The 25,897-nt window shown below is 43.2% G+C and overlaps 1 protein-coding gene across 1 annotated transcript in view; it reads left to right on the top strand.

Moving 5' to 3' along the window:
- Positions 1–25,897, top strand: part of ATRN (attractin) — a 332,072-nt gene that overhangs the window by 158,625 nt on the left and 147,550 nt on the right. The window contains exons 15-22 of the mRNA XM_060779447.2: positions 1,919–2,100; positions 5,804–6,020; positions 8,655–8,840; positions 11,154–11,399; positions 12,438–12,575; positions 15,960–16,053; positions 18,587–18,639; positions 25,677–25,771. Coding sequence (XP_060635430.2) covers positions 1,919–2,100; positions 5,804–6,020; positions 8,655–8,840; positions 11,154–11,399; positions 12,438–12,575; positions 15,960–16,053; positions 18,587–18,639; positions 25,677–25,771 — 1,211 coding nt within the window. The remainder of the gene's footprint in view (positions 1–1,918; positions 2,101–5,803; positions 6,021–8,654; positions 8,841–11,153; positions 11,400–12,437; positions 12,576–15,959; positions 16,054–18,586; positions 18,640–25,676; positions 25,772–25,897) is intronic.

Genomic DNA, 25,897 nt, shown 5'->3' with positions numbered 1-25,897 from the left:
GCCGAAAGCGAGGAGGAGCTGAGGAGCCTTCTAATCAAGGTGAAAGAAGAAAGCGCAAAAGCTGGGTTGCAGCTAAATGTCAAAGAAACCAAGATTATGGCAACAAGAATGATAGACAACTGGAAAATAGAGGGAGAAACCGTGGAGGCCGTGACAGACTTTGTATTTCTAGGTGCAAAGATTACTGCAGATGCAGACTGTAGCCAGGAAATCAGAAGACGCTTACTTCTTGGGAGGAGAGCAATGTCCAGTCTCGATAAAATAGTAGAGTAGAGACATCAGACTGGCAACAAAGATCCGCCTAGTCAAAGCCATGGTATTCCCTGTAGTCACCTACGGATGTGAGAGCTGGACCTTAGGGAAGGCTGAGCGAAGGAAGATCGATGCTTTTGAGCTGTGGTGTTGGAGGAAAGTGCTGAGAGTGCCTTGGACTGCAAGGAGATCCAACCAGTCCATCCTCCAGGAAATAAAGCCCGGCTGCTCACTGGAGGGAAAGATACTAGAGACAAAGTTGAAGTACTATGGCCACATCATGAGGAGACAGGAAAGCCTACAGAAGACAATTATGCTGGGGAAAGTGGAAGGCAAAAGGAAGAGGGGCCGACCAAGGGCAAGATGGATGGATGGCATCCTTGAAGTGACTGGACTGACCTTGAGGGAGCTGAGGGTGGTAACGGCCGACAGGGAGCTCTGGCGTGGGCTGGTCCATGAGGTCACGAAGAGTCGGAGACGACTGAACGAATGAACAACAACAACAACAACAATGCTGGATGGACTATGGATTTATGAATTGGCGAACGTTGACCACAAGATGATTTTATTAGTGCTATTGTATTAATTTGATTGTTTTAAGTAGTTATAATTGTTGTTGTTATATTGTATTTTGTATATTGTATTTTGTGAACTATTGGGCATCGAATTATGCCTTTTGTAAGCCGCCCTGAGTCCCCCCTAGGGGGTTGAGAAGGGCGGGGTATAAGCGCTCGAAATAAATAAATAAATAAATAAAACAAGCTACGTTTTGTCAAAAACCCTTTGCTTGGCCTGCCTCACACAATTTTTGGCACAGATAACCTGATGCGTGTCTCTGTGACAAGGCTGAGCTTCTTGGGGAGGGATTTCCAGAGTTGGGGTGCCACCACTGAGAAGGCCCTCTTTCTCGTCCCCACCAACTGTGCTTGGTGGTGGCAGAGAGAGGAGGGCTTCGCTGGCAGATTGCAGAGCCTGTGCTGGTTCATAGGGTGATATAGGATCATGAAGATAGGCAGGACCCAAACTGTTTAGGGCTTTGTAGGTCATAACCTGCACCTTGAATTGGGACCGGAAACCTATTGGCAGCCAGTGGAGCTGCTTTAATAGGAGCGTTGTATGTTCCCTATAATTAGCTCCATTTAAAAGACTTTTTTAGTGTTTCTGTCTGGATCAGGACAGCATCGAGGTGCCCTGAGATTTATGGATGGCAATCACTGACATTAGAAAAGTGTCGATTGAGGCGTTCACCTTTGTAAAGGCAAAATAAACTGCATGGTCAGAGTAGTCGATGCTAGGATCACTGTCTAATAGTACATGGAAGGCACACATTGCTTGCCTCTGGTCTTATGCATTGTTCGTAGCATGTATGAATAGTGAGTTCCCTCCAAGAAAACCCTGCCAAACTTTTAATTTGTATCTTGTTTTATGGATTGTTTTTGCTTTTATGTCTTGTGGACATTTTGATCCATATGTAAGCCGCCCCGAGACCCTTCAGGGAGGTGGTGGTGGGGTATAAGAATAAAGTTGTTGTTGTTGTTACTACTACTACTACTACTATTTTATTAGTAGTCTAATTGTGTTCAGGGTGACAATTCTTATAGATACTTTCCTACAATGGGTTATTAATGCAAATACAAAAATCTGTGAGGATTTGTTTGTTTTACAGAAAACATCTGTGGGGCCTCGTGGCACCTGGTTGGCAATTCTTGTTTGAAAATCACAAACACCAAAGACAGCTATGACAATGCCAAGCTGACCTGTAGGAACCACAATGCTGCCCTGGCATCGCTCACTACTCAGAAGAAGGTGGAATTCGTTCTGAAGGAACTGCAGAAGACCCAAGCCTCGGTGAGTGGTCCAGAATACTGTGGAAAGTCTTTACAGAGTGATGAAGGATGATTGTGGATGTTGTGGCTCACTTTGAGCCTGAGCTTTCTGAGCCTGAGTTTCCTCGGGACGAGGAGAATGATGGGTTACAGATTTCTGAACATGTCCCTGTTATTGAGGCAGACAGTGCTGATTCTGAAGAAGAGACGGCATTTCTGTTTCCCAGAGAAAGGAATGTTGTTTTAGATAAAGATAGTGAAACTTCACAGCTGCAGGTGGACGAGTCGGCTCCATCTGGGAGTTTGGTGCCTCTCGGTTCCCAGGGTGACCAGTCCCAGGATAATGAGTTATCCGGCCTTGAAGATAATAGAGATTTGATTAGGGAGGACCGTTTGTAATTAAGGATACGCCAAAGTGCGTGGCTTGCCAACAAACGGGAAGTTTGAGGTCAACGTAATGCTTTCATGCTGGGGAACCATTTTTAACGATCTGATTGAAGTCAATCCTTTGTCAGTGCAATGTTGCTTACAACCTGTTAACTTCTCTGGAATTACCTTGGCATTTGGGGAAAGCTTGTAGCTCTTTGGGGACTTTGATTTTGATCTTGATTTTTGGGGAACTTGTCATGCTGCCATGGATTCTTGTTTAACCAATGCTAAAGGATTATACTTCATGTTGTTTGCCTTTGAATCTTGGAAACTTTGCCTTTGCATTTAAGACACTGTTTTGGCTATTGAACTTTTGCAACTTTACTTCTATGTTTTTGATTTTGCTTTTTCTTCAATAAACTACAAAACCTACAGCCTTGGTGTGTGGTGGTGTCTTGAGCAAGATGAATCTATCCTGAGTTGCGACAGTGTACATAATTGTACACCAAAACCACTTTCTTTCCAAGAGGATTGTGGGAGTGGAGCAGTTAGCTTGAGTCAGGTTGTAACCAAGATGACCAGTATTTCTCACTCTCAGGGTAGTTTTGAATATGTCCTCCAAAACCAACTTCAAGTTTTTGATTGGTCTGCCCATGGAAATATGGATGTTATCTGTATCTTTCTTGTTTTTGTGTCTGTTGAAGTTAATCCACATCCAGCAATAGGGGATAACATTTTTAAACACCTGAAAACAGGCATTCAGTGGCCATAACAGAACAAAACAGTGGCGGGCTGAGAGAGCTTGTGCCCTCTCCTCTCTTTGTGCCTGCTACCTTTACACCTGGGCTCATTGATCTATCTCTGTCCATTGGTGACTTTGCCTAAAATAAGTCATTATTAGAACACTGTTACAGCCAGGCTTAATCTGGCATTGCACAAAGATCATGGCCATGCAACTTTGTCCCATTCAGGATGGAGGGAACCAGAAGAGAAGAGCACAATAGTGTGAAAGATAACTACAGGAGATGCAAAGATCTATGAGTTTCTATGAGAAATTATTTGGCACCTGTCTTGCCAGAAATATTGAAAATTAACTAGATTTTTTTAATTACAAAAACATGAGTCAAGCACTGAAAGAGTTAAATGGATGGAATGACTTAGCAAAAGTTGTAGTGCAATATAAGCAGGTGTGCTTGTAGATTAGTAGCTCTCAGTCTGTGAGAGGTCTCTGTGGAAGAAGGGTCTCAGTGTGTTAGTAGGCCTCAGTGTTAGTTCTCCCCAGTATATGAGAGGCATCAGTCTGGGAGAGCCTTCAGTGGGAGAAAGGCCTCAGTGTGAGGTAGGCCTTGGTGTGAGTAGGCCTGGTGTATGAGAAGCTTCGGTGAGAGAAGCCCCAGGTTGAAGGCCACTGTGTGTGAAGGCTGCTGTGTGTTAAAAGCTACTTTGTGAAACTCCTGTGTAGCTTCAGTGTGAGAAGAGGCTCTGTGAGAGCGAAGCTGTTTATCTGCATGAGAAAGAAGCCCAGCGTGGAAGCAAAGAAGGAAGTGTAAAGAACTTTGTTTGTGTTATGGAAACCTTGTTCTTGCAAATTGTTTTTGTTCATTCGTTCAGTCGTCTCCGACTCTTTGTGACCTCATAGACCAGCCCACGCCAGAGCTCCCTGTCGGCTGTCACCACCCCCAGCTCCTTCAAGGTCAAGCCAGTCACCTCAAGGATGCCATCCATCCATCTTGCTCTTGGTCGGCCCCTCTTCCTTTTACCTTCCACCTTCCCCAGCATAATTGTCTTCTCTAGGCTTTGCTGTCTCCTCATGATGTGGCCAAAGGACTTCAACTTTGTCTCTAGTCTCCTTCCCTCCAGTGAGCAGTCGGGCTTTATTTCCTGGAGGATGGATTGGTTGGATCTTCTCGCAGTCCAAGGCACTCTCACCACTTTCCTCCAGCACCACAGCTCAAAAGCATCGATCTTCCTTCGCTCAGCCTTCCCTAAGGTCCAGCTCTCACATCCGTGGGTTACTACAGGGAATACCATGGCTTTGACTAGGCAAATAGTGCAACCATATTATTTTGCTATAAAGAAAAGCCTCCTATGTAAAAGATAACATTGGTCTGTTGGTTTTTGTCCTTTTTATTACTTTGGGCTAGTGCTGCTGGATCACGCTGCTGCTAATAAGTTACTCCGCTGTGCATTTATGAGGAGGGTCTTTTGTTAATAAGCCCATTCGCCCAACATATCTCAGGAGTCCAAACAACATGGTCATCCTCCTCCTGCCTTTTCCACTTTAGAACTCAAGGTGTCTTTCAATAGATTAATATAAATTTATTAAAAATTAATGAAATGCAAATGTTTAAAGAGTGTTTAAACTACTAAAAATTAAGACTGGTTAAAAACATAGTCCTCTTTTAAAAAGCACAATGAAAATAAGGGATATAAAATCTAGCACATTGTTTAGGTATGGTGAGTCTTGTATGGTCAGTGCTGAAAGGCTTCTCAAGACACAAATATTTGCAACTGCCTGAGGAAGGATAGGAAGGAAGATAGTCATCTCGCCTCTCTAGGAAGGGAGTCTCAGAACCTGGGCCTAGCCGCTGAGAAGGTGTTTCCAAAGGAGATCTCAATGTATGGACAGGTTTGTCTGGGACAATATAGTCCTTCAAATGACCTGGACCTGAGCAATGTAGGGCTTTATAGGCTGAAATCACAATACCATGTTTACTCGAATCTAATTATCACCTTCCCAAAATTAGAGTGCACATTAGATTAGCATAATATGGTAAATACTTTTTGGGGTTTCAGGGTTTTGAAAATTGAGGTGCTCATTTGATTTGATGATGTATTAGACTCGAATAAACACTGTATTTCAGTGGTTCTCAACCTGTGGGTCTCCAGGTGTTTTGGCCTACAACTCCCAGAAATCCCAGCCAGTTTACCAGCTGTTAGGATTTCTGGGAGTTGAAGGCCAAAACATCTGGGGACCCACAGGTTGAGAATCATTGCTGTATTTAATTGTGCACAGAGATCGATTGGCAGTCACTGAAGCTGTTGCAGCAAGGGGCTTGTGTACCTCTTATAGCCAGTTCATCTTAGCAATCTGGCTGCAGCTCTTTTGGACCAGTGGGAATTTCCAAACACCCCTCAAAAGTGTCCCCATGTAGAGCATGTTGCAGTAATCCAGCTCTGATGTAACTCAATCATGTGTCCCTATGATTATATCTCACATCTCATTATATGACATTATATGTAACTAAAGACATTTTTGCTCACTGGTATGCCCCGCAGTTGCACCGTAACTCCGTTCCTCTTCTGGAATGATGTGTTTGTGTCTTCAGTTGAACATGGTTTTTCTCCCCCTTTAGGCCAAAGCCCTGACGCCGTGGGTTGGACTGCGGAAGATCAACATCTCATACTGGTGCTGGGAGGACATGTCTCCCTTTACAAACACCTTGCTCCAGTGGTTGCCGGGGGAGCCGAGCGACATTGGATTCTGCAGTTATTTGGCAGAGCCCAGCAAAGGAGGGCTGAAGGCAGCAACGTGTATCAACCTTGTCAATGGCAGCGTCTGCGAAAGGCCTGGTAAAATATATCTCGTTGTTGTTTGTGTTGGGTAAAGGATATTTCTTTTTTCGAGAATAGGTAATAAAAAGGATATATCTGGAAAACCTTCCCAAGGGGTCTAGAACTCAGTGCTTAACAGATCCCAGACTTTTTGTATTAGTACTGAAGTTGTCTTGCTAAGCTGTTGCTCTCTTACTTACGTAAGAGCAACTGCAGAGGAGATGGAAGCCAATTTTGGCCTCAGAAGACCAATCAGCACACCACATGTTACATTGCATCACTTCTTGCCTCTGTTTTGGATGATATTTTGGTAATATTTTAGTTTGGATGTAGTTTTGATTGGATGTTTTGATTTTAGTTTTGATTGGATGTAGGGTGCTCTAGGGGGTAAGAGAAACCCAACTGCTACATTAGTGTTTTGCTTTTAGTTGATTTCGTTTGGGACAAAAGGAAAACACTTGCAAATCAACAGGCTTATATTTAGGAATTGAAAGACTTTGAGGAGTCACCAAGAAGGTTACAGAAGCCACAAAATTAGGCTTCATAATGCTTGCATTTTGTCCAAATTTTAAAAGAATATGAGGTGAAGAAGGAAGGATTGGGCAGTAGTGTGGTTGCGGTATAGGATAGTGTTCCAAAGGAGAGGATTAGTGTTATTACCGACGTTCTTGATGAAGGAATGGGTCTGTGGAAGTACAACATATCAGAGTGAGAATGAGTGAAGGAAATTGGAGTTCCCAGTCGTCTGAAGACCTTGGATGACAAAAATTCCTTATATCCAGCCAGACACTTCAATTCCCCATCATCAGTCTTGTGAACAATCAATGGTTATCAATGGTTCTCCAGGATTTCATACAACATTTTGGGTTTGGAGAACAAGCCCTATGAGGAGCAGCTTAAAGAACTGGGCATGTTTAGACTGAAGAAGAGAAGGCTGAGAGGAGACATGATAGCCATGTATGTGAGAGAAAGTCAAAGGGAGGAGGGAACAAACTTGTTTTCTGCTGCCCTGGAGATTAGGACACAGAACAATGGCTTCAAACTGTAAGAAACATGAGGAAGAACTTCCTGACTGTGAGAGCTGTTCAACAGTGGAACTCTCTGCCCCAGAGTGTGGTGCAGGCTCCTTCTTTGGAAGCTTTTAAATAGAGGCTGAATGGCCATCTGTCAGGGGTGCTTTGAATGCAATATTCCTGCTTCTTGGCAGAATGGGGTTGGACTGGGTAGCCCACAAGGTCTCTTCCAACTCTGTGATTCTATGATTTCTGCAATTCTAATAACGGGGATTGGTCATGCAAAACCTCTGCTTGACATTAAGCTATAAACTCTTCCAAAATACATTTAAACCACCCTCGTACCTTTGGGGAAGGTGATATACCCAGTGGGTTACAATGAAAGATAGGCTATTATTATTTATTATTATTTAGAGCTTTTATAACCCGGTCTTCTCGACCTCCGAGGAGGGCTACCTTGCATATTGAGTTGTGTATTAGGGTTACATGGGGATACTAAGAACAATGCCCTGTCTGTGGTAAATAATAATTATTTATACCCCGCCACCATCTCCCCAATGGGGACTCGGAGCGGCTTACATGGGGCCAAGCCCGGATAACAAATTACAACGAAATAAAACCAGAGCATAAACAATAAAACAACATCATCAAATACATCAAGAAAAAAATATAAACACAGTCATAAAATACCATTCCAATAAGCACAATAACAATGAGCATTGTAAATGACTTACAACTCTCAATAATCAGTATCCAGATTAGCTCTACTGTTTAGCGAGTCTGCATACATCCTTCTAGCCAGATGGATTGATGGAGTGGGGTGAGTGGACATTAATGCTATCATGCCTACATCTATTTAGTTGGTGCTTGTACCGCATAGTTGACAGAGATTACTTAGTTAGTTAGTTAGGCGATCCCTCGTTGGACGAGTAAGATGGTCTTCTATGATGGGTTTCCTTGTGGATTCGTAGGTAGCTGTGGAGCCCTAGTCTTGACCCGCATCTTCTCCCACAGTGAAGGCATTGGTTTCCAGGTGGAAGGCGGTCCCGGTCAGGGTTGGCTTGACGCACCTTCCTCCTGGCATGTTTCTCTCTTTCACCCTCCACTCGTGCCTCCTCGAATTCTGCAGCACTGCTGGTCACAGCTGACCTCCAGCTGGAGCGGTCAAGGGCCAGGGCTTCCCAGTTCTCAGTGTTGACAGAGTTGACAGAGATAACTTACCTTGACACTATCCCCCTGAAATTCATGATATGAAGTGCAGTCCTTGATCATAATTTACAATGGGGGGAGAACAGAGAGAAGCTTGGTATCAAGACCATCAACATAGAGTCTTGAGGAGTGTAGGATGCTTGTAAGGTTGTGGGAAAGAGATTATCAACCCTTTAGAGGAAGGGAAAAAGGTAATGACATTAAGCAATAGACTAGGTGATGGTGAAGGACTTTTATCAGAAAGGAAAGGGAGAACCATACAGAAATAGAGAAGGGAACAGTGTCAGGAACGTATAGTCCCTTGGATATGGGAGGAGGAAGTTAGTGCCTTTATACTCACTGGACTGTGTTTCAAGTGTGGTGAAGGAAAAGAAGACTTGTAAAGGTTATAGGAGCTAGTTGTGTTAATTATGTGTTTGTCACTGCACAGCCAATCACAGCGCGAAGCAGTGCCGCACTCCCTGTGGCTTGAGGATGGCGTGCAGCGAATGCACCAGCAGCAACTCGGAGTGCATGTGGTGCAGCAACAAAAAGCAGTGTGTCGACTCGAACGCCTACGTGGCCTCCTTCCCTTACGGACAATGCATGGAGTGGCACACCGTGAGCAACTGTCCGCGTAAGTAATCTCTTGATGGAAAGGGTGCAAAGACAACAGTGATGGGGCATTTGGTGACTATGGCCTCAGCCGCATTGTCCTCTGGCCCCAGCACTTTGTATGCTCTTCTCTTGGCTTAGGAAAGGAAATCCACCTTGTTGGACAGAGCATCCCAACTGGACTGGATTTGGATCAATTCCCAGGATTAACCCCCCAAATAAAAGGCTAATGGTGGAAAACTATCTGTGGGCTGCAGTCCAAGAGTTATGTTGAGATCATCAGCTTAAGTGACTACTGAGGTTTCCTGTTTTTATCCCAAGCTTTGTTGTAGCTCAACAGCCAGGGGCTGATGGGTTCACTGATGATTTAGAAGGGATTATGGGATTCCCTAGGGTTCAAAGTGATCCAGGTCAGATTCAAAGTATTGAAGAGAATGAAATTGCCTCAGACAGTGCTGAGCTCCAAGGTTAGTCACAGGAGCCAGAAACAACATCATTAGATAAGGGGTCGAGTGAAAAAGAATTAAGTGAAACAGAAAACTTTCAAGGGAAAGCACCTGGCAGTACAGAGATAAGCAAGGATCTCCATTTGTAGATCAGAGCAGAGAATCAGCTCCATAGGTCAGAAAGATTATGTGGAAAAGAGAGAAAATTTGTGGAAATGCCATGACTTCATGACTTCATAACAGCCAGTTGTTTACCTTAAAATTAGTTCAAGCAACGTTGGAACCTTAGCCTGAGTTCTTGTGTCAAGTCAAGTTCTGTTTTGGTTTCAAGTGTCATGGGAGTTGCTATATTCTTGTTTAATGATTCTTGCTCAAGTTTTTCCAACTATATCTTTTGCTTGTGTATTTATGCTGTATTTGTGAGTTTTGGCTATTCCTGGACTGAGTTAGTTTTGGATTTTCATGAGATATTTGGAATCCTGTGTGGTTATTACCTATTGTTAAACCTGTATAGGATTTTTCCTCTTCTTTCTTTATTTCTACTTTTTTCATATATTCGATGGTTTTTCCAACTAACTCTTGGCTTATACTCTGGACTTTTGTGTGGTGTTGTGATCATAGGTGGCTCCAGGCCTGGGGTGCAACCATCTTACCATCAAAAAAACAGGGTAGTATTCCCTTACCCGACCCTCACAACTCCATTTTAAAAAAAAGATATTGTAAATAATAGAATCTTTGCATTCTCAACTAATAAAAACTATATTAAAAAAAATTGGAGCCCCCGGTGGCGCAGTGGGTTAAACCCCTGTGCCTGCAGGACTGAAGACCGACAGGTCATAGGTTTGAATCCGGGGAGAGGCGGATGAGCTCCCTCTATCAGCTCCAGCTTCTCATGCGGGGACATGCGAGAAGTCTCCCACAAGGTTGATGAAAACATCAAATCATCCAGGCATCCCCTGGGCAACATCCTTGCAGACGGCCAATTTTCTCACACCAGGAAAGACTTGCAGTCACTCCTGACACGAAAAAAAAAATTAAACCAGGGTAACAGTGAAAAAATTCTGGTAGCCTGGTTCAGAAAGTTTGAGAAAGACTTCCTTTCTATCTGGTTTCTCATTTTTAGGGATGTAAATCTTCATTTATTTAATTTTTGTGTGTGATTTTTTTTGCTCTTTTTCATGATTGATGATGATGATGATGATGATAAGAAATAATAATAATAATAATAATTATTATTATTATTGCTTGCCAAAAATTTACCAAAACTACTTTTGTGCAAAGAATTCCATTTTATGCCTAAATTTCGAATATTATGAACACAAATAGTTTTTGTGCAGAAAACTCATGTGTTTTCATGGGAGGAAAATCATAGCCATTGACTATCTTTTCGACAGGGTGCCTTGATGTGTTAAGAGACTCTTTCTCACCAGTGATGAAATAAACACATTTTTAATGTACCTCCTTCTTGAAAATCCACTGCTCATATTTTCTTTCAGGAGATGCCTGTCAGTCCCATCAGGTCTTATGACATTTATTCAGAGATGGGCTGATGTAGTGTTGGCCATGTTGATGAAGGCTGTGTTTCATTATTTTGTAAGATTTCTTTACGGCTATGTTTGAGAAGGTTTCACCCTCAAAATAAAGAAATAGAACCCGACTTCAAATTATAGCTTCCTCTTTGGAGGCCTTTTTCAACAGTAGTTGGAAAGCGGTGGTACTACCAAACAAAGCGGTCAGGATGGGGCGAAGAAGGGAAAGTGCCTCAGCTGCAGAACAGCCAGTCTATGGTTTGTTTACAGCATGCAAACAGGCCCAGAGTGTGAGGTTTTAAAATCCCTGGTGCTTTATTCCCTAATTTATGGCACTACTTTTGTGTGTTTTCCCCACAGCTGAAAATTGCTCTGGCTACCTCACTTGCGCTCACTGCCTGGATCAGCCTGGCTGTGGATGGTGCACGGATCCCAGCAACACCGGCAAAGGGAAGTGCATCGAAGGCTCATCCAGAGGTCCGGTCAAGATGCCAAAGCCAACACCACCTGCTCTGCCAACTGTGAAGGCTTACCAGGAACCTGTCCTCGATGTCAGCTTGTGCCAGGCGGAGAACAAATACAACTGGTCCTATATACAGTGCCCAGGTAACAGAGTGCACATCTGAGCCCATTAGTTTCATGTGAAAACTCTAAAAAAATTATTACTCAGTAATTGTGTCCAATTCTGGGCATCACAATTCAAGAGAGATATTGACAAGCTGGAATGTGTCCAAAGGAGGGCGACTAAAATGATCAAGGGTCTGGAGAACAAGCCCTATGAGGAGCGGCTTAAGGAGCTGGGCATGTTTAGCCTGAAGAAGAGAAGGATGGGAGTAGATATGATAGCCATGTATAAATATGTGAGAGGAAGCCACAGGGAGGAGGGAACAAGCTTGTTTTCTGCTTCCTTGGAGATTAGGACGCGGAACAATGGCTTCAAACTACAAGAGAGGAGATTCCATCTGAACACGGGGAAGAACTTCCTAACAGTGAGAACTGTTCAGCAGTGGAACTCACTGCCCCGGAGTGTGGTGGAGGCTCCTTCTTTAGAAGCTTTTAAACAGAGGCTGGATGGCCATCTGTCAGGGGTGATTTGAATGCAATATTCCTGCTTCTTGGCAGGAGGTTGGACTGGATGGCCCATGAGGTCTCTTCCAACTCTTTGATTCTAGGATTCTAAGTGGAGGAGTCGGCGGAATTATTTCACGTATTGTTTAAAATTTGTTTGGAAAGGACTCACTTGATAGTGCCTATTTCATTTCAATTCTTGTGGAACAGTTAGTGATGGAGAAGGAGAATGGAAGAGGGGTGTAATGGAGAGAAAGACTGTAAAACGAAGGCAGGTTCATTGCAGTGGTTCTCAACCTGGGGTCCAACTCCCAGAAATCCTAGCAGCTGGCAATCTGGCTGGGATTTCTGGGAGTTGTAGGCCAAAAACATCTGGGGACCCTAGGTTGAGAACCATTGCCTTAGAGGGAAGGGACAGGATGATCGAGGTAGACTGAAACCAAACCATATAGGGCTTTATAGGGGTATACATTGAGAAATTGGGTCGGTATCAAGAAAATAAGGTGCTGTTCAGTCGTGATGTGGGTAGCGAAGTAGCAAAGTGAGTCCTCTGCTGAAGCTGCTTTTTGTTTCCAGCTTGCCAGTGCAACGGGCACAGTAAATGCGTGAACCAGAGCATCTGCGAGAGGTGCGAGAACCTGACCACCGGCAAGAACTGCGAAACCTGTATCTCTGGTTACCATGGAGACCCCACCAACGGAGGGACCTGTCAACGTAAGTCCTGTCCTCATCCGCTCCTGCCTCCTGACCAGCGTGATTTGTATTCTGCTGCCCGTCCAGCCTTACGGTTGAGAGGCAGAGAGCACTAATCATCAAAGGAACTGTTTGTTCTGTGCTAAACGTCTTTCAAATTTTAAGCCAATGTAAGCTGATTTGTGCCACTTGTGTAGGTCATTTCACCTGGGCAGCCTTGCGTGGTTTCTTGCCTTTGTTTATGCTGTTTTGTATAATTTCTTCTGGTTTTTATTTTTTATTTATTTATTTACTACCTTTATACTTACTTACTTACTTACTTAGGCGATCCCTCATTGTCCGAGTAGGATAGACTTCAAAGATCAGTGTTCTGGTGGGTCCGTGGGTGACTGTGACATCTGAACTTGAGGAAGAACTTCCTGACTGTGAGAGCCGTTCAGCAGTGGAACTCTCTGCCCCGGAGTGTGGTGGAGGCTCCTTTTTTGGAAGCTTTTAAACAGAGGCTGGATGGCCATCTGTCGGGGGTGATTTGAATGCAATATTCCTGCTTCTTGGAAGGCGGTACTGGATGGCCCATGAGGTGTCATCCAACTCTTTGATTCTATGATTCCATGTTCTTGATCTGCATCTTCTCCCGCAGTGAGGGCATTGGTTTCCAGGTGGAAGGCGGTCTCACTCGGGGTTAGCTTGATGTGCCTTCCTCTTGGCATGTTTCTCTCTTTCGCCCTTCATTCGTGTCTCTTCAAAATCTACAGCACTGCTGGTCACAGCTGACCTCCAGCTGGAGCACTCTAGGGCCTCATTTATATGTTGCCCTTCTCACCCCTAAGAGGACTCAGAGCAGCTTACAAAAGATATATATATATATACATATATGCACACACACACACACATACACACACATACATACACACACACACACACACACACAAGCTGTTCCCTGCATTGCTGTGCATTGCTGTGGTGCGTTGCTGTGGCCTATAGTAAGAATTTTCAAAGTAGAGGTAGATACCTGGACTATTATGAAAGACCGGTACCTACCTATTCCTTCCCCCTTTTTCTTCCCCTTTCTCTCCTTTCTTCCTTCTTACCTCTTTTTTCATTCCTTCTTTTTGCTCTTTGGTTTCATCCTTCCTTCTGTCTTTCCTTCCTTCCCTCCCCCTTTCTCTACTTCTTCCTTTGTCTCCTTTCTTCCCTCCCTGTTTCCTTTCTTCTTTCACTTTTTATTTCCTTTTCTCCTTCCTTCCTTCCTTCCTTCCTTCCTTCCTTCCTTCCTTCCTTCCTTCTTTACCTCTTTCCTGCCTTTCCTCCCCTTTTTCTTTCCTTTCTACTTTGTATTCTTCCTTCCTTCGGTACCGCTTTCTTTCCTTCCTTCTCTCCCTTCCTTCCCTCCTTCCTTCTTTCCCTCCCTCCTTCTCTCTTTCCTTCCTTCCCCCTTTCCCTCCTACATTCCTTCCCTTTTTTCCTCCCTCCTTTCTTCTCTCCTTCCTTTCTGTCTGTTCTCCCGCAATACTATGGTAGAGTCCCTTCTAACTCTAATCTGGGTCGATTTAATATAGTAATATTTTGAATTTAAAGGTATTTTTGTGGGTTTTTTCAGTGATTGTCACTCCTTGGATTGTGAGGAGTTTTGTTGCCAAATTTGAGGTCATTTGGCCCAGTAGTTTTTTTGTTTTTAAGGTACTCATTACGCATAGAGCATTTATATATATCTAGATATACATACAATATATTATATTATTAGCATAGTACAATATCAGTATTATATCTATATATATAAAAATGCTCTGTGCATAATGAGTACCTTAAAAACAAAGGAACCAGTGAACGAAATCACACCAAATTTGGCAACAAAACGTCTCATAACACAAGGAGTGACCATCACTCAAAAATTATGATTTTGTCATTTGGAAGTTGTAGTTGCTGGGATTTATAGTTCACCTATAATCAAAGAGCATTCTGAACTCCACCAACGATGGAATTGAAAAAACTTGGCAGACAGAATTCCCATGACCAACAGAAAAGACTAGAAGGGTTTGGTCGGCATTGACCTTGAGTTTGGGAGTTGTAGTTCACCTCCATCCAGAGAGCACTGTGGACTCAAACAATGATGGATCTGGACCAAACCTGACAGGAATGCTCAATATGCCCAAATGTGAACACAGATGGAGGTTGGGGAAAATATACCTTTACATTTGGGAGTTGTAGTTACTAGGATGTATAGTTCACCTGCAATCAAAGAGCATTCCGAACCCAACCAAAAATGGAAATGGGCCAAACATCCCATACAGAACCCCCATGACCAACAGAAAATATTGTGTTTTCTGATGGTCTTTGGTGACCCTTCTGACACCTCCCTGGTGACCCCCTACCCCCGGGTCTTGACTTCCCAAGTTGCCTTAAGGTCATCCAGTCCAACTCCCTTCACCAGGGCAAGAAAACATAATCAAAGCCCTTCTGGCAAAGGGCCATCCAGCCATTCGCACACACATATATATGTATATGACAGATGCAGTATCATAGATTTGAAAGGGACCCCTAAAGAAGGACAATGATATGTTGCATGTTCCAGGGTGGGCAAACCAGACAATCTCCACATCAACACTGACAAAGAAACACCAGAAATACTGTTTACCCACAAGCATAAAGACATTACATAGATTAGAAACCAACACTTTCTCATTACTTTATTTTCCAGATCACCAGACGGGGCCACAGCAATGCGTGTCAGGGGACTGCTAGTAATATTATAAATACTGTAATATTTATAATATTTTACCACTTGGGAGAGTCACATGGAAAGTGCCATAGCCTCCATTCTTCTGAATTTCAATAGGCATTTCTTACCCACTTTCAAACATTTCTCCCCCACATTAAGGGTCTAGAAAGGTTACAAAAGTGAGAGCTAAGATGGCCAGGGAGCTTGTCTGCATTTTCTACGCTCCCAAAGACCTGTAGCAGCGATACAGGACCAATCATAAAGGACATAACTGGAGCATCAGCTCTGTTTTAATTTCAGATGTTTGGAGTTGTTCAGGGACCATTGAACAACCGTCCAAAAATATCATCCAAAAGTGGATCACACGATTAATTAAAATAGATGTTTACTGTGGTCATCTGGAATTCAAGTATTAAAGACTAAAGTATTCACTTTCCCAGCCATTGACTTTTACACAGCCTGTGGCATTTTATTTTAGGTCTTTACCTAAAATGAGTGTTAAAATCCTGTATTTAGCTCTTATTCTGTGGACATGAGCCCATCTGTAAAGTTCTGAAAGTGCTTCCGAAGCCTGTAGAGGCAAGTAAAAAGCCACATATTGAATAAAGTCATAAATCATGCTGAGTAAAGAAGCCCCATTAAATTGTTTAATGCTCATTAATGTGATCTCGGCCTCTTTCTTCCAGCTTGCAAGTGTAATGGCCATGCTTCGGTCTGCAATACCAACTCAGGGAAGTGTTTCTGCACCACAAAAGGAATCAAAGGAGAGGAGTGTCAACTGTGAGTAGCAGTTTGTCAGGCAATTTCTGGCATTTAGACCTTTGAGAAACAATGTCCCAATACTATAAAGAAACATACGCATAAATATTGCCAAATGTAGATGAGGATTTGCACCTTTAAAAACTGGGCCCAGTCCTTTTAGCGTACGTACCAATTTTACATTGTCTGAATGGAGGGGATTGATACATCCAGGGAAGACATTGATAGATCCAGGGAAGACGTGCTCCCCATGCTCTATTCCGCTTTGGTTAGACCACACCTGGAATATTGTGTCCAATTCTGGGCACAAGCTGGAATGTGTCCAGAGAAGAGTGACTAAAATGATCAAGGGTCTGGAGAACAAGCCCTATGAGGAGCGGCTTAAAGAGCTGGGCATGTTTAGCCTGAAGAAGAGAAGGCGGAGAGGAGACATGATAACCATTGTTGCAACCCAGAGCAGGAAACTGGACCCTCAGACAACAATTCACCACACTTGACTTCAGGAAAAACAATCTTTTTTATTGAAGAAAGATGAGAACAAAAATAGAGGAAATAGGCAAGGTAAAAAGCCACAGTAAAAATCAGCAACAAGAAATGTCCATGAACAAGATCAAAAACCCACAGTAACACTGCTAAATCCTGGAACCTGTTAGCAATCCACTTACCGTACTTGAAGCAACTAGGAAGCCTCTTAGGAATAAGGCCACTGGAATCAGGAGACCTGCCAAGGATGATGCTTGAATCTGGAGTGATGCCTGGTCTGAAGATGCATCCAGGTGTGAGGTACTTAAGGCTGAGAAATCTATTACGTGACACGCCTGCAGGCTTTGTTTGCATTTGTCTCAGTCTAGCTGACCTTCGTAAACTTTGAGATTCTCCCCTGCTCTGCCAAATCTGCCCTCTCCTAGCCTCATTAGAGAGACCAGGTGTCAGATTCTCTGGAGAGCTAAGACTGGGAGGAAATGGGAGTGAAAGTTCACCGCTTGGCTCTGAAGCATTCTCATGGGAATTTGGACTTTCACTTTCCAAGGCTGCAGGAGTTTCACTACACAAACCGTCATCTTCTACATTGCCCTCAGAATCAACATCTTCATTAGCATCAGGAAATACAATCAGAGAATCAGGTTCAGGTTCACACACAGGCTGAACTCCAACAGCCATGCATAAATATGTGAGAGGAAGCCACAGGGAGGAGGGAGCAAGCTTGTTTTCTGCTTCCCTGGAGACTAGGATACAGAACAATGTCTTCAAACTACAAGAAAGGAGATTCCTTCTGAACATTAGGAAGAACTTCCTGACTGTGAGAGCTGTTCAGCAGTGGAACTCTCTGCCCCGGAGTGTGGTGGAGGTTCCTTCTTTGGAAGCTCTTAAACAGAGGCTTGATGGCCATCTGTCGGGAGTGCTTTGAATGCAATTTTCCTGCTTCTTGGCAGGGGGTTGGACTAGATGGCCAAAGAGGTCTCTTCCAACTTTAGGATTCTATGATTTCTGCAATTCTAATAACAGGGGTTGGTCATGCAAAACCTCTGTTTGACATTGAGCTATAAACTCTTCCAAAATACACTTAAATCACCCTCATACCTTTGGAGTCTGTGAAGCTACAAAATATCAGAGTGAGAATGAGTTAAGGAAATTGGAGTCCCCAGTCAACTGAGGACGTTGGACTACAAAAATTCCTTATATCCAGCCAGACACTTTGATTCCTCATCATGAATCCTGTCAACACTGATTATCAATGGTTCTCCAAGATTTCATACAACATTTTTGGGTTTGGAGAACAAGCCCTATGACGAGCGGCTTAACGAACTGGGCATGTTTAGCCTGAAGAAGAGAGGCTGTTCAGCAGTAGAACTCTCTGCCCCGGGGTGTGGTGGAGGCTCCTTCTTTGGAAGCTCTTAAACAGAGGATGGATGGTCATCTGTTGGGGGTGCTTTGAATGCAATTTTCCTGCTTCTTGGCAGGGGCTTGGACTGGATGGCCCAAGGGGTCCTTTCCAACTCTGTGATTCTATGAAATCTTCTGAACAGGGGCATAGGCAACAAAACAAATCCCCACAGGGGTGTTAAGCCTTCTTTAAGCAATCCAAAGCTGAGATAGATAGATGGATAGATGGATAGATGGATAGATGGATGGAGTTACACTTAATATATGTATCTGTCCCAACTTACATACAAATTCTACTTAAGAACAAATGTACAGAACCTATCTTCTTTGTAACTTGGGGACTGCCCATAGTTTAGCTTATTCTTAGGTTACTGTTTGCCATTTTTAGGCAGGTTCTTGTCGTGTTCTCCAAGTTTCCCATTTATTGTTGCTTTGCTGTGGTCTGGTCTTCTGTCTTGACATTTTTAAAGCAAATATTTAGTCTTGCTCTAATTTTTTAAAATGAGAAACAGCCTTTTAAGTTAATGAGGGGTGTGACTTTAAAGAAAACAAACATTTTTCAACGCTGGGTTCAAGAGAAAATTAAACCTAAAGGTCAACATTCTTGATGCGAGCCATTTATTATGATCAACAGATCAGAGAAAACATTCTTATGGGTTCTTTCTTCTAGGTGCGAAGTTGAAAATCGGTACCAAGGCAATCCTCTCAAAGGGACATGCTACTGTGAGTACAAACTATGGGGTGTTTTTGTTATGGTTACATGTAAAATCAGTACTAGTACATCAAATATATTTAAAATAAATAACTTCCAGGAGAATCAGTCATTTCTCCCTTCCAGCTATCCCTTTTGGAGAAATGTAGTAATGGTCTAGCCACAATAACTCTCCCATTTACTTGGACACCCTTTCCGCTCCATTCCCTTTCACTGAACTCGGGTTCTATTGCACTGTTTCTGAGTCTCGGTTTTTCTTATATTCAGATCACAATGCAAAATATCCTGTATGTAAACAGTGTTTATTATTGTGTTGTTGAAGGCTTTCACAGCCAGAATCACTAGGTTGCTGTGAGTTTTCCAGATTGTCTGGCCAGGTTCCGGAAGCATTCTCTCCTGATGTTTCACCCCTATCTACGGCAGGCATCCTCAGATGTTGTGAGGTCTGTTGGGAATTAGGGAAATAGGGTTTATATATCAGTGGAATGTCCAGACTGTGCAGACTGTGCAAAACGAATCTGCAAAGCCCACCTTCTCCAAGGTGAATGGAACCACCTAAACTGTGCTCTCCAAGCCAATGGAGACTCCACCTCAGACATCAGATTTTATTTATTTATTATTTATTTATTTGGTTTACTTTTACCCCGCCCTTCTCACCCCGAAGGGGACTCAGGGCGGCTTACACATCCAAGGCACAATTCGATGCCCGTAACATACAGCAACAATAAAACAGAATAACGCAAATTAGCAAACAACAACAATACATTACATCTAAGCCTGCTAAAACCAATAAAACCAATAAAATTTCATACAAACCGATGCAAACCAATTCCTTCTTATTGTCGGTCAATGTTTACTATCTCATGGTTCAGAGTTTCCTTCCACATTTATCAGTCTACATATATCAGGCTTGCCGGTCCTATTTGTCTGGTTGTCCTTCCTAGTTAGCAGATTGCCCGAAGGCCTGGTCCCACAACCATGTCTTTACCTTCCTCCTAAAGGACAGGAGTGATGTCGATGCCCTGATATCCACTGGGAGTGAGTTCCACAGGTGGGGGGCCACCACCGAGAAGGCCCTGCTCCTCATCCCCACCAACCTCGCTTGGGAAAGTGGTGGAGTCGAGAGCAGGGCCCCCGCAGATGATCTTAAATTCCATGGTGGGACGTAGAGGGAGATACGTTCGGACAGATGAGCTGCAAGACCAAGAACAGGCCACAAGAGCAAAGACAAAGATCCACCCAGAGGAAAAGTGTTCTTGCCATACATCAAGGGAACCACTGACCACATAATAATAATAATAATAATAATAATAATAATAATCTTTATTTATACTCCGCTACCATCTCCCCAAGGGACTCGGTGCAGCTTACATGAGCTTACACAAGCCCCTCCTAAAAATTGCCAAAGTTGGGGCATAGGGAAGCTGATGAGGAAACACAACATATAAACTATCTTCAGACCCACCAAGAAAATCCAACCAATGTGCGTTCAGCAAAGGACAAGAGGGATCCTCTCACCTCTGCAGGAGCCTACTGTATGCCGTGCAGCTGTGGACAAATCTACAGAGTGACCACCAAACGCAGCAGCATTAATAATAATAATGATAATAATAATAATAATAATAATAATAATAATAAACTTCATTTTTACCCCGCCACCATCTCCCCAAAGGGAACTCGAGGCGGCTTACATGAGGCCAAGCCCAACAATGCATTACAGTAAAATAAAACCAAAACAACAAAACAAACATTACAATTGAATAAATAAAAACATAAGAATGCAGTAAAACCATACAAAATAATACAATGCAGAATCAGTCCCAAAGGACGGGCCACATGTGTGAGATAAAATGATAAAATTCAGGATGAGATAGAGATGAAAGAGAAATGTTTGTATGGGAAGAGCTCATAGGAGACGGAGTAGTGAAGACAAGCCTCCTAACAGGCGGTGGGAGGGGGGGGATTGCAACGTGGGGACATTGCCCAGGCACAAAGCAAGGAACATGAAAGGCACTGCAGACTACTTCAACCAGAGAAGTCAGCCATAGCAGAGCACCTGATGAACCAACCTGGACACAGCATATTATTTGAGAACACAGAAGTGCTGGACCACTCTCACAACCACCATGTCAGACTACTCAGAGAAGCCATTGAAATCCACAAGAAGCATGTGGACAATTTCAACAGAAAGGAGGAAACCATGAAAATGAACAAAATCTGGCTACCAGTATTAAAAAAACTCTAAAATCAGGACAGTAAATATAGAGCAACATTTAAAAAGCCAGGGAATTCCAAACAAGAATCAATCAGAGGGAGCGAACACCTCCCAACAAAGGATTCCCCCAGGCAGCAACCAGCCGGACTTTGAAGCTGCAAGGCTATTCAATGCCAATCAAGCTGGGCAATTGCAACATTCACACTTGCCTCAAGCAGACAAAAATTCTTTCTCCCACTGTGGACATTATTCCACAGAAATATAAACCCCATTTTCCTAGTTTCCAACAGACCTCACAACCTCTGAGGATGCCTGCCATAGATGTAGGTGAAACATCAGGAGAGAATGCTTCTGGAAAATGGCCAGACAGCCCAGAAAACCCACAGCCACCTAGTGTTTATTATTGCTTTTTAATCCTTTACCTTGACTGTTTTGGAGCAGGGATTTATTCCTCTGTCGCTTTTTTCAAGTAGATACTTTCAAAGCAAGGGTTCATAGGTGAACTGTATTTCAGTCTTTGAGATGATGCTTGATTGTTTGTTCTCTCGTCCTTCATGCCGTCCAGTGGTCTAGGAAATGAGATTTTCTTTGCTCCACCAGTGTATTCCCCAAATATTTCCTTTTTTATTCGCAGTAGAGTTTGAGCCGGAAAGCTCTTAAGAGAACACCTGAAAAAACAATACCAAAGGTTGCTTGCTGAGCAAGAAGCAAGTAGACTCGAGGAGCCTTTTGAAAGCATTAGGATGCTTGGTATTGTTCTTAAAGTGTTCCCTTGAAAAGAGCTCTTTTTTTTAAAAAAAATTGAAATACGTTGGCAACAAAAAAGAGAGTGAAAATATTGAGAGGAAATATATTAGTGCAGCTGCTTTTTGTTTTCATACACAATTTTACAGTTATTACTTTGATCCACTTTGGTGCAAGAAGCAGGGTCTTTTCTTAAACGGAGGACTGTTTGGATGAAGCCTGGCCAGGAAGTCCCAAAACTTTGAGGCTTAGGGTGGGAGGGAAAACCAAGGCATTGCCCTGCATGGATCTCTGCAAGGCAGGCCATTTCTCATGGTGAAAATTCTGTCTTAGGTGAGTTGGGTGCTTTAAATCATGTTTGAGATAGAAAGCAAAGAAGCTTGATTTACCTTTTGCATCTGAGCGACAGGATAATGAAAGCAGATGAAGTAGAAAACTACACTGTGTGTTGATGTTGTTTCTTCCGCGGAGCTCCTGTGGCTTTGTGGGCTCTAGGGAAGGGTGGGAAGAATCATAGACCCATATTTATTTATTTACTAGCCGTCCTCTGCCACGCCTTGCTGTGGCCCACTCTGGTGGTCATGGGGGTTCTGTGTGGTAGGTTTGGCCCAATTCTATCTGTGGTGGGGTTCAGAATGCTATTTGATTGTAGGTAAACTATAAATCCCAGCAACTACAACTCCCAAATGTCAAGATTCTATTTTCCCCAAACTCCACCAGTGTTCACATTTGGGGATCTTGAGTATTCTTGTAGAGTTTGGTTCAGATCCATCATTGTTTGAGTCCACAGTGCTCTCTGGATGTAGGTGAACTACAACTCCAGAACCAAAGGACACTGCCCACCAAACCCTTCCGGTATTTCCTGTTGGTCATGGGAGAACTGTGTGCCAAGTTTGGTTCAATCCCATCATTGGTGGGGTTCAGAATGTTCTTTGATTGTAAATCCCAGCAACTACAACTCCCAAATGACAAAATCAATTTTTTGAGTGAAGGACATACATTGGGTTGTTAGATGTCTTGTGTCCAACTTTGATGTCAATTCGTCCAGTGGTTTTTGAATTCTGTTAATCCCACAAACGAACATTACATTTTTATTTATATAGATTTATAAATAAATAAATAAATAACATTTATATCCCGAAGGGGGACTCAGGGCAGCTTACAACTGGCAATCCTTAGATGCCGACAAAGAACAATTACAGCACAGCAATTAACATAAACAGGTCAACAACAGTAAAAATACATTTAAAATACATTAAAAAATAATGGCCCTTAAAATATTAATACAACCAAGCCTGAGTCCGCAAATCCAAATCATAGTCCAGAGTTCCAGTCCAAGGTCTCTTCATTGACAATTCTCTTGAGTCATTATTTATTTATTTACTATATTTATATGATGCCATTCTCAGCCCGAGGGCAACTCAGGGCGGTTTACAAAACAGCACAATTCGTTGCCCGCAATAACATAAAAACAGTTAAAACATTTAACATAAATAAAATTCAGTAAGTAATAAAAACAATAAAAACATAGATCCTCCGCATCTCATTACCAAAATCATTATCCAATCTCATTGTCCAGTCGTTCCGAGATCAGGGTTTGTCTGCTATACTGCATTTGAGAAAGCCTGCTCAAAAAGCCATGTTTTGACTTTTTTTTACTAAATGTTAAGAGGGTGGGAGCCGATCTAATGTCCCTAGGGAGGGCGTTCCACAGTTGTTGCTCAGTTAGCTGCCCGAATGCTTGGTCCCAGAACCAAGACTTGGGTTTTTACCTGAAGGAGAGGAGAAATGGAGTCACCCTGATTTCACTGGGGAGTGCATTCCACAGACAGGTGGCCACCATCGAGAAGGCCCTGTCTCTCCTCTCCCCAAGTCACACTTGCAAGGGTGGTGGGATCAAGAGCAGGGCTTCCCCCGATGATCGTAAACTCTGAGGTGGGTCATAGAGGGAGATACATTTAGACAAGTAAACTGGGCCGGAACCATTTAGAGTTGGAAGAGACCACAGAGCCACACAATCCAACCCCCTGCTATGCAAGAAAAGCACAAGCGAAGCAGCGCCTACAGATGGCCATCTAGCCTCTGCTTAAAACCTCTAGAGATGGTATTGGGGATAATGGATCATGACTTGTTAGGATCACTGACGATCGGGTTATAGATCATGAATTATTAGTATCACAACCTAATTGGGGTAGCAGAGTTTATTTGGTAACGGAAGATCGCTGGGCATGTAGATGTTTTGTTTCTTCACAAACTATGTTGCTTTATATAGCTCTCTTTAATAAGAGTTTACTTTCAAATAAAATACAAACCTCAACAGTTTCTAACTTCCTAACATGAGCTTCTGCACTCTGATAGACTTCTATACTCAAGCCCATTCAAGGCACAACATTGACTTCTAACAGGCTCAGGGCTTAACTGGCATTCCCTAACAGCTATCCTGTTTAAACATTCTAAGCTGGCACTGAGTCAGTCACATGACCTGCAGCCCCTCCCACTGCTTGAGGTATATAGAGATAAGGAATCTGCAAACCAAATAAGACATACACTTCAGGTAATAAAACAACACAGCATATAGAGGAGGCTTGAGAAGGTTGCTTCCCCCAACAGAAGATGACTCTACTGGACTCTGAGGTAGCATATGCCACTGCTGAAGAGCTCAGGAAGTTCTTCCTGCTGGGTTGTTGTGAGTTTTTTGGTCTGTATGACCATGTTCTCTCCTGAAGTTTCGCCTGCATGTATGGCAGGCATCCTCAGTGGTTTGTTCAGAGGTTCAGGGTAGTTGCTTCTAGTATTATTTATCGTGTCAGGGACAACCAGACCATTGTATTACATTTCTAACAGAACAAAACAAACAAACAAACAAACAGACAGACAGACAAAACACAAAGTTTGCAAGCTTGGTAGTTGATTAAATGTCCTTTGACCAGTATCTGGCCACTTGGGTGCCTCTGGTGTTGCTGCAAGGAGGTCCTCCATAGTGCATGTAGCAGGGCTCAGGTTGCATTGCAGCAGATGGTCAGTGATTTGCTCTTCCCCACACTTGCGTGTCGTGGATTCCACTTTGTAGCCCCATTTCTTAAGGTTGGCTCTGCATCTCATGGTACCAGAGTGCAGTCTGTGCAGCGCCTTCCAAGTCGCCCAGTCTTCTGTGTGCCCAGGGGGGAGTCTCTTGTTTGGTATCAGCCATTGGTTGAGGTTCTGGGTTTGAGCCTGCCACTTTTGGACTCTCGCTTGCTGAGGTGTTCCAGCGAGTGTCAGTGTTTAGGTGGAATCTCTTTTCCTGAAATGTGATCTGGAATGACTGACTCTTGAAGGATTTAGTCATGTCCGCAGAAGGGGCACCAAACAGTCCACCCAGTGATGGCTTCCCCACTCTTTTTTACCCGTAAACTAATTGTACATAATATCTTGGCTTACACTTGATCTGTCAGAACTTTTGATGAGTTGGACATAGGGCCAGATAAAAGTATCAGGAAATTGTCCTTTTCCTCCATCATCCATGGTGATAGAAGGTCACCTAAAGAGGTCCTGAGTCAAGGCCCTGAATAGCACAGCTTGGGAATATGTCTGGCTTCGTTCCCAGAAGGCATGGAACTATGTAATTGAATCCTGGTTCTATCAGCAGAGGTTTCCTCCACCGCTTTTGCTGGTGGGAGGTTGCTTCTTGGCCAAAATATGGGTCACTCTATTAATGGATCCATGGCCAATGCTAAGCCAGACTTCTCATCTGCAATCCACAAAAGTTGTGGCTTGTTTTGATTCCATATTGGAAATGTCTGAGTCTGAGTTGGAGGTTGGAGCTCTGACTCATTGCTAAGCGTCATAGACATCAAACCCTCTAGGTAGAAACTCTTTCCCATTCCTCCCTATAATGTTGAGACATCGGATGATAAACCAACGAGGTATTTCCGCCTGATACGCTTAGCTGTTCTCCTGTACCTGTTTGTGTTTCATCTTTCCCCAATTCACGTAGAGAACAATGATGCGGCGCCCTCGTATTTTCTTTTGCGCAAGCCGCCAGCCTCCCAACAATTCTGGCTTTGGACCAAGGCACTTCCTCACTCTCTTTTGTATACTCCCATACAGACACTCTTCTGATTGACTATCAATTCACCTTCAGTCTTTCGCAAGAAGATGATCGCTATTATACAGCAATCAATTTTGTAGCAACGCCTGAAGAGGTTAGTAAATTCTCTCTACTGCACTTCAAGTTATTTATTAAAATGCCTTGGTGCCTAGTGCAGTTTGTATATTATGTGTCATGATGAATTTCCTTCCCCCAGTGAGCTGCGTGCGTGCGTGCGCCT

This window comes from Anolis sagrei, chromosome 5 (genome assembly GCF_037176765.1).
Source record: "Anolis sagrei isolate rAnoSag1 chromosome 5, rAnoSag1.mat, whole genome shotgun sequence".
In the NCBI taxonomy this organism is placed as follows: Eukaryota; Metazoa; Chordata; class Lepidosauria; order Squamata; family Dactyloidae; genus Anolis; species Anolis sagrei.
The sequence above is the reverse complement of the archived record's forward strand: the minus strand, read 5'-3'. Positions and strand labels throughout refer to the sequence as shown.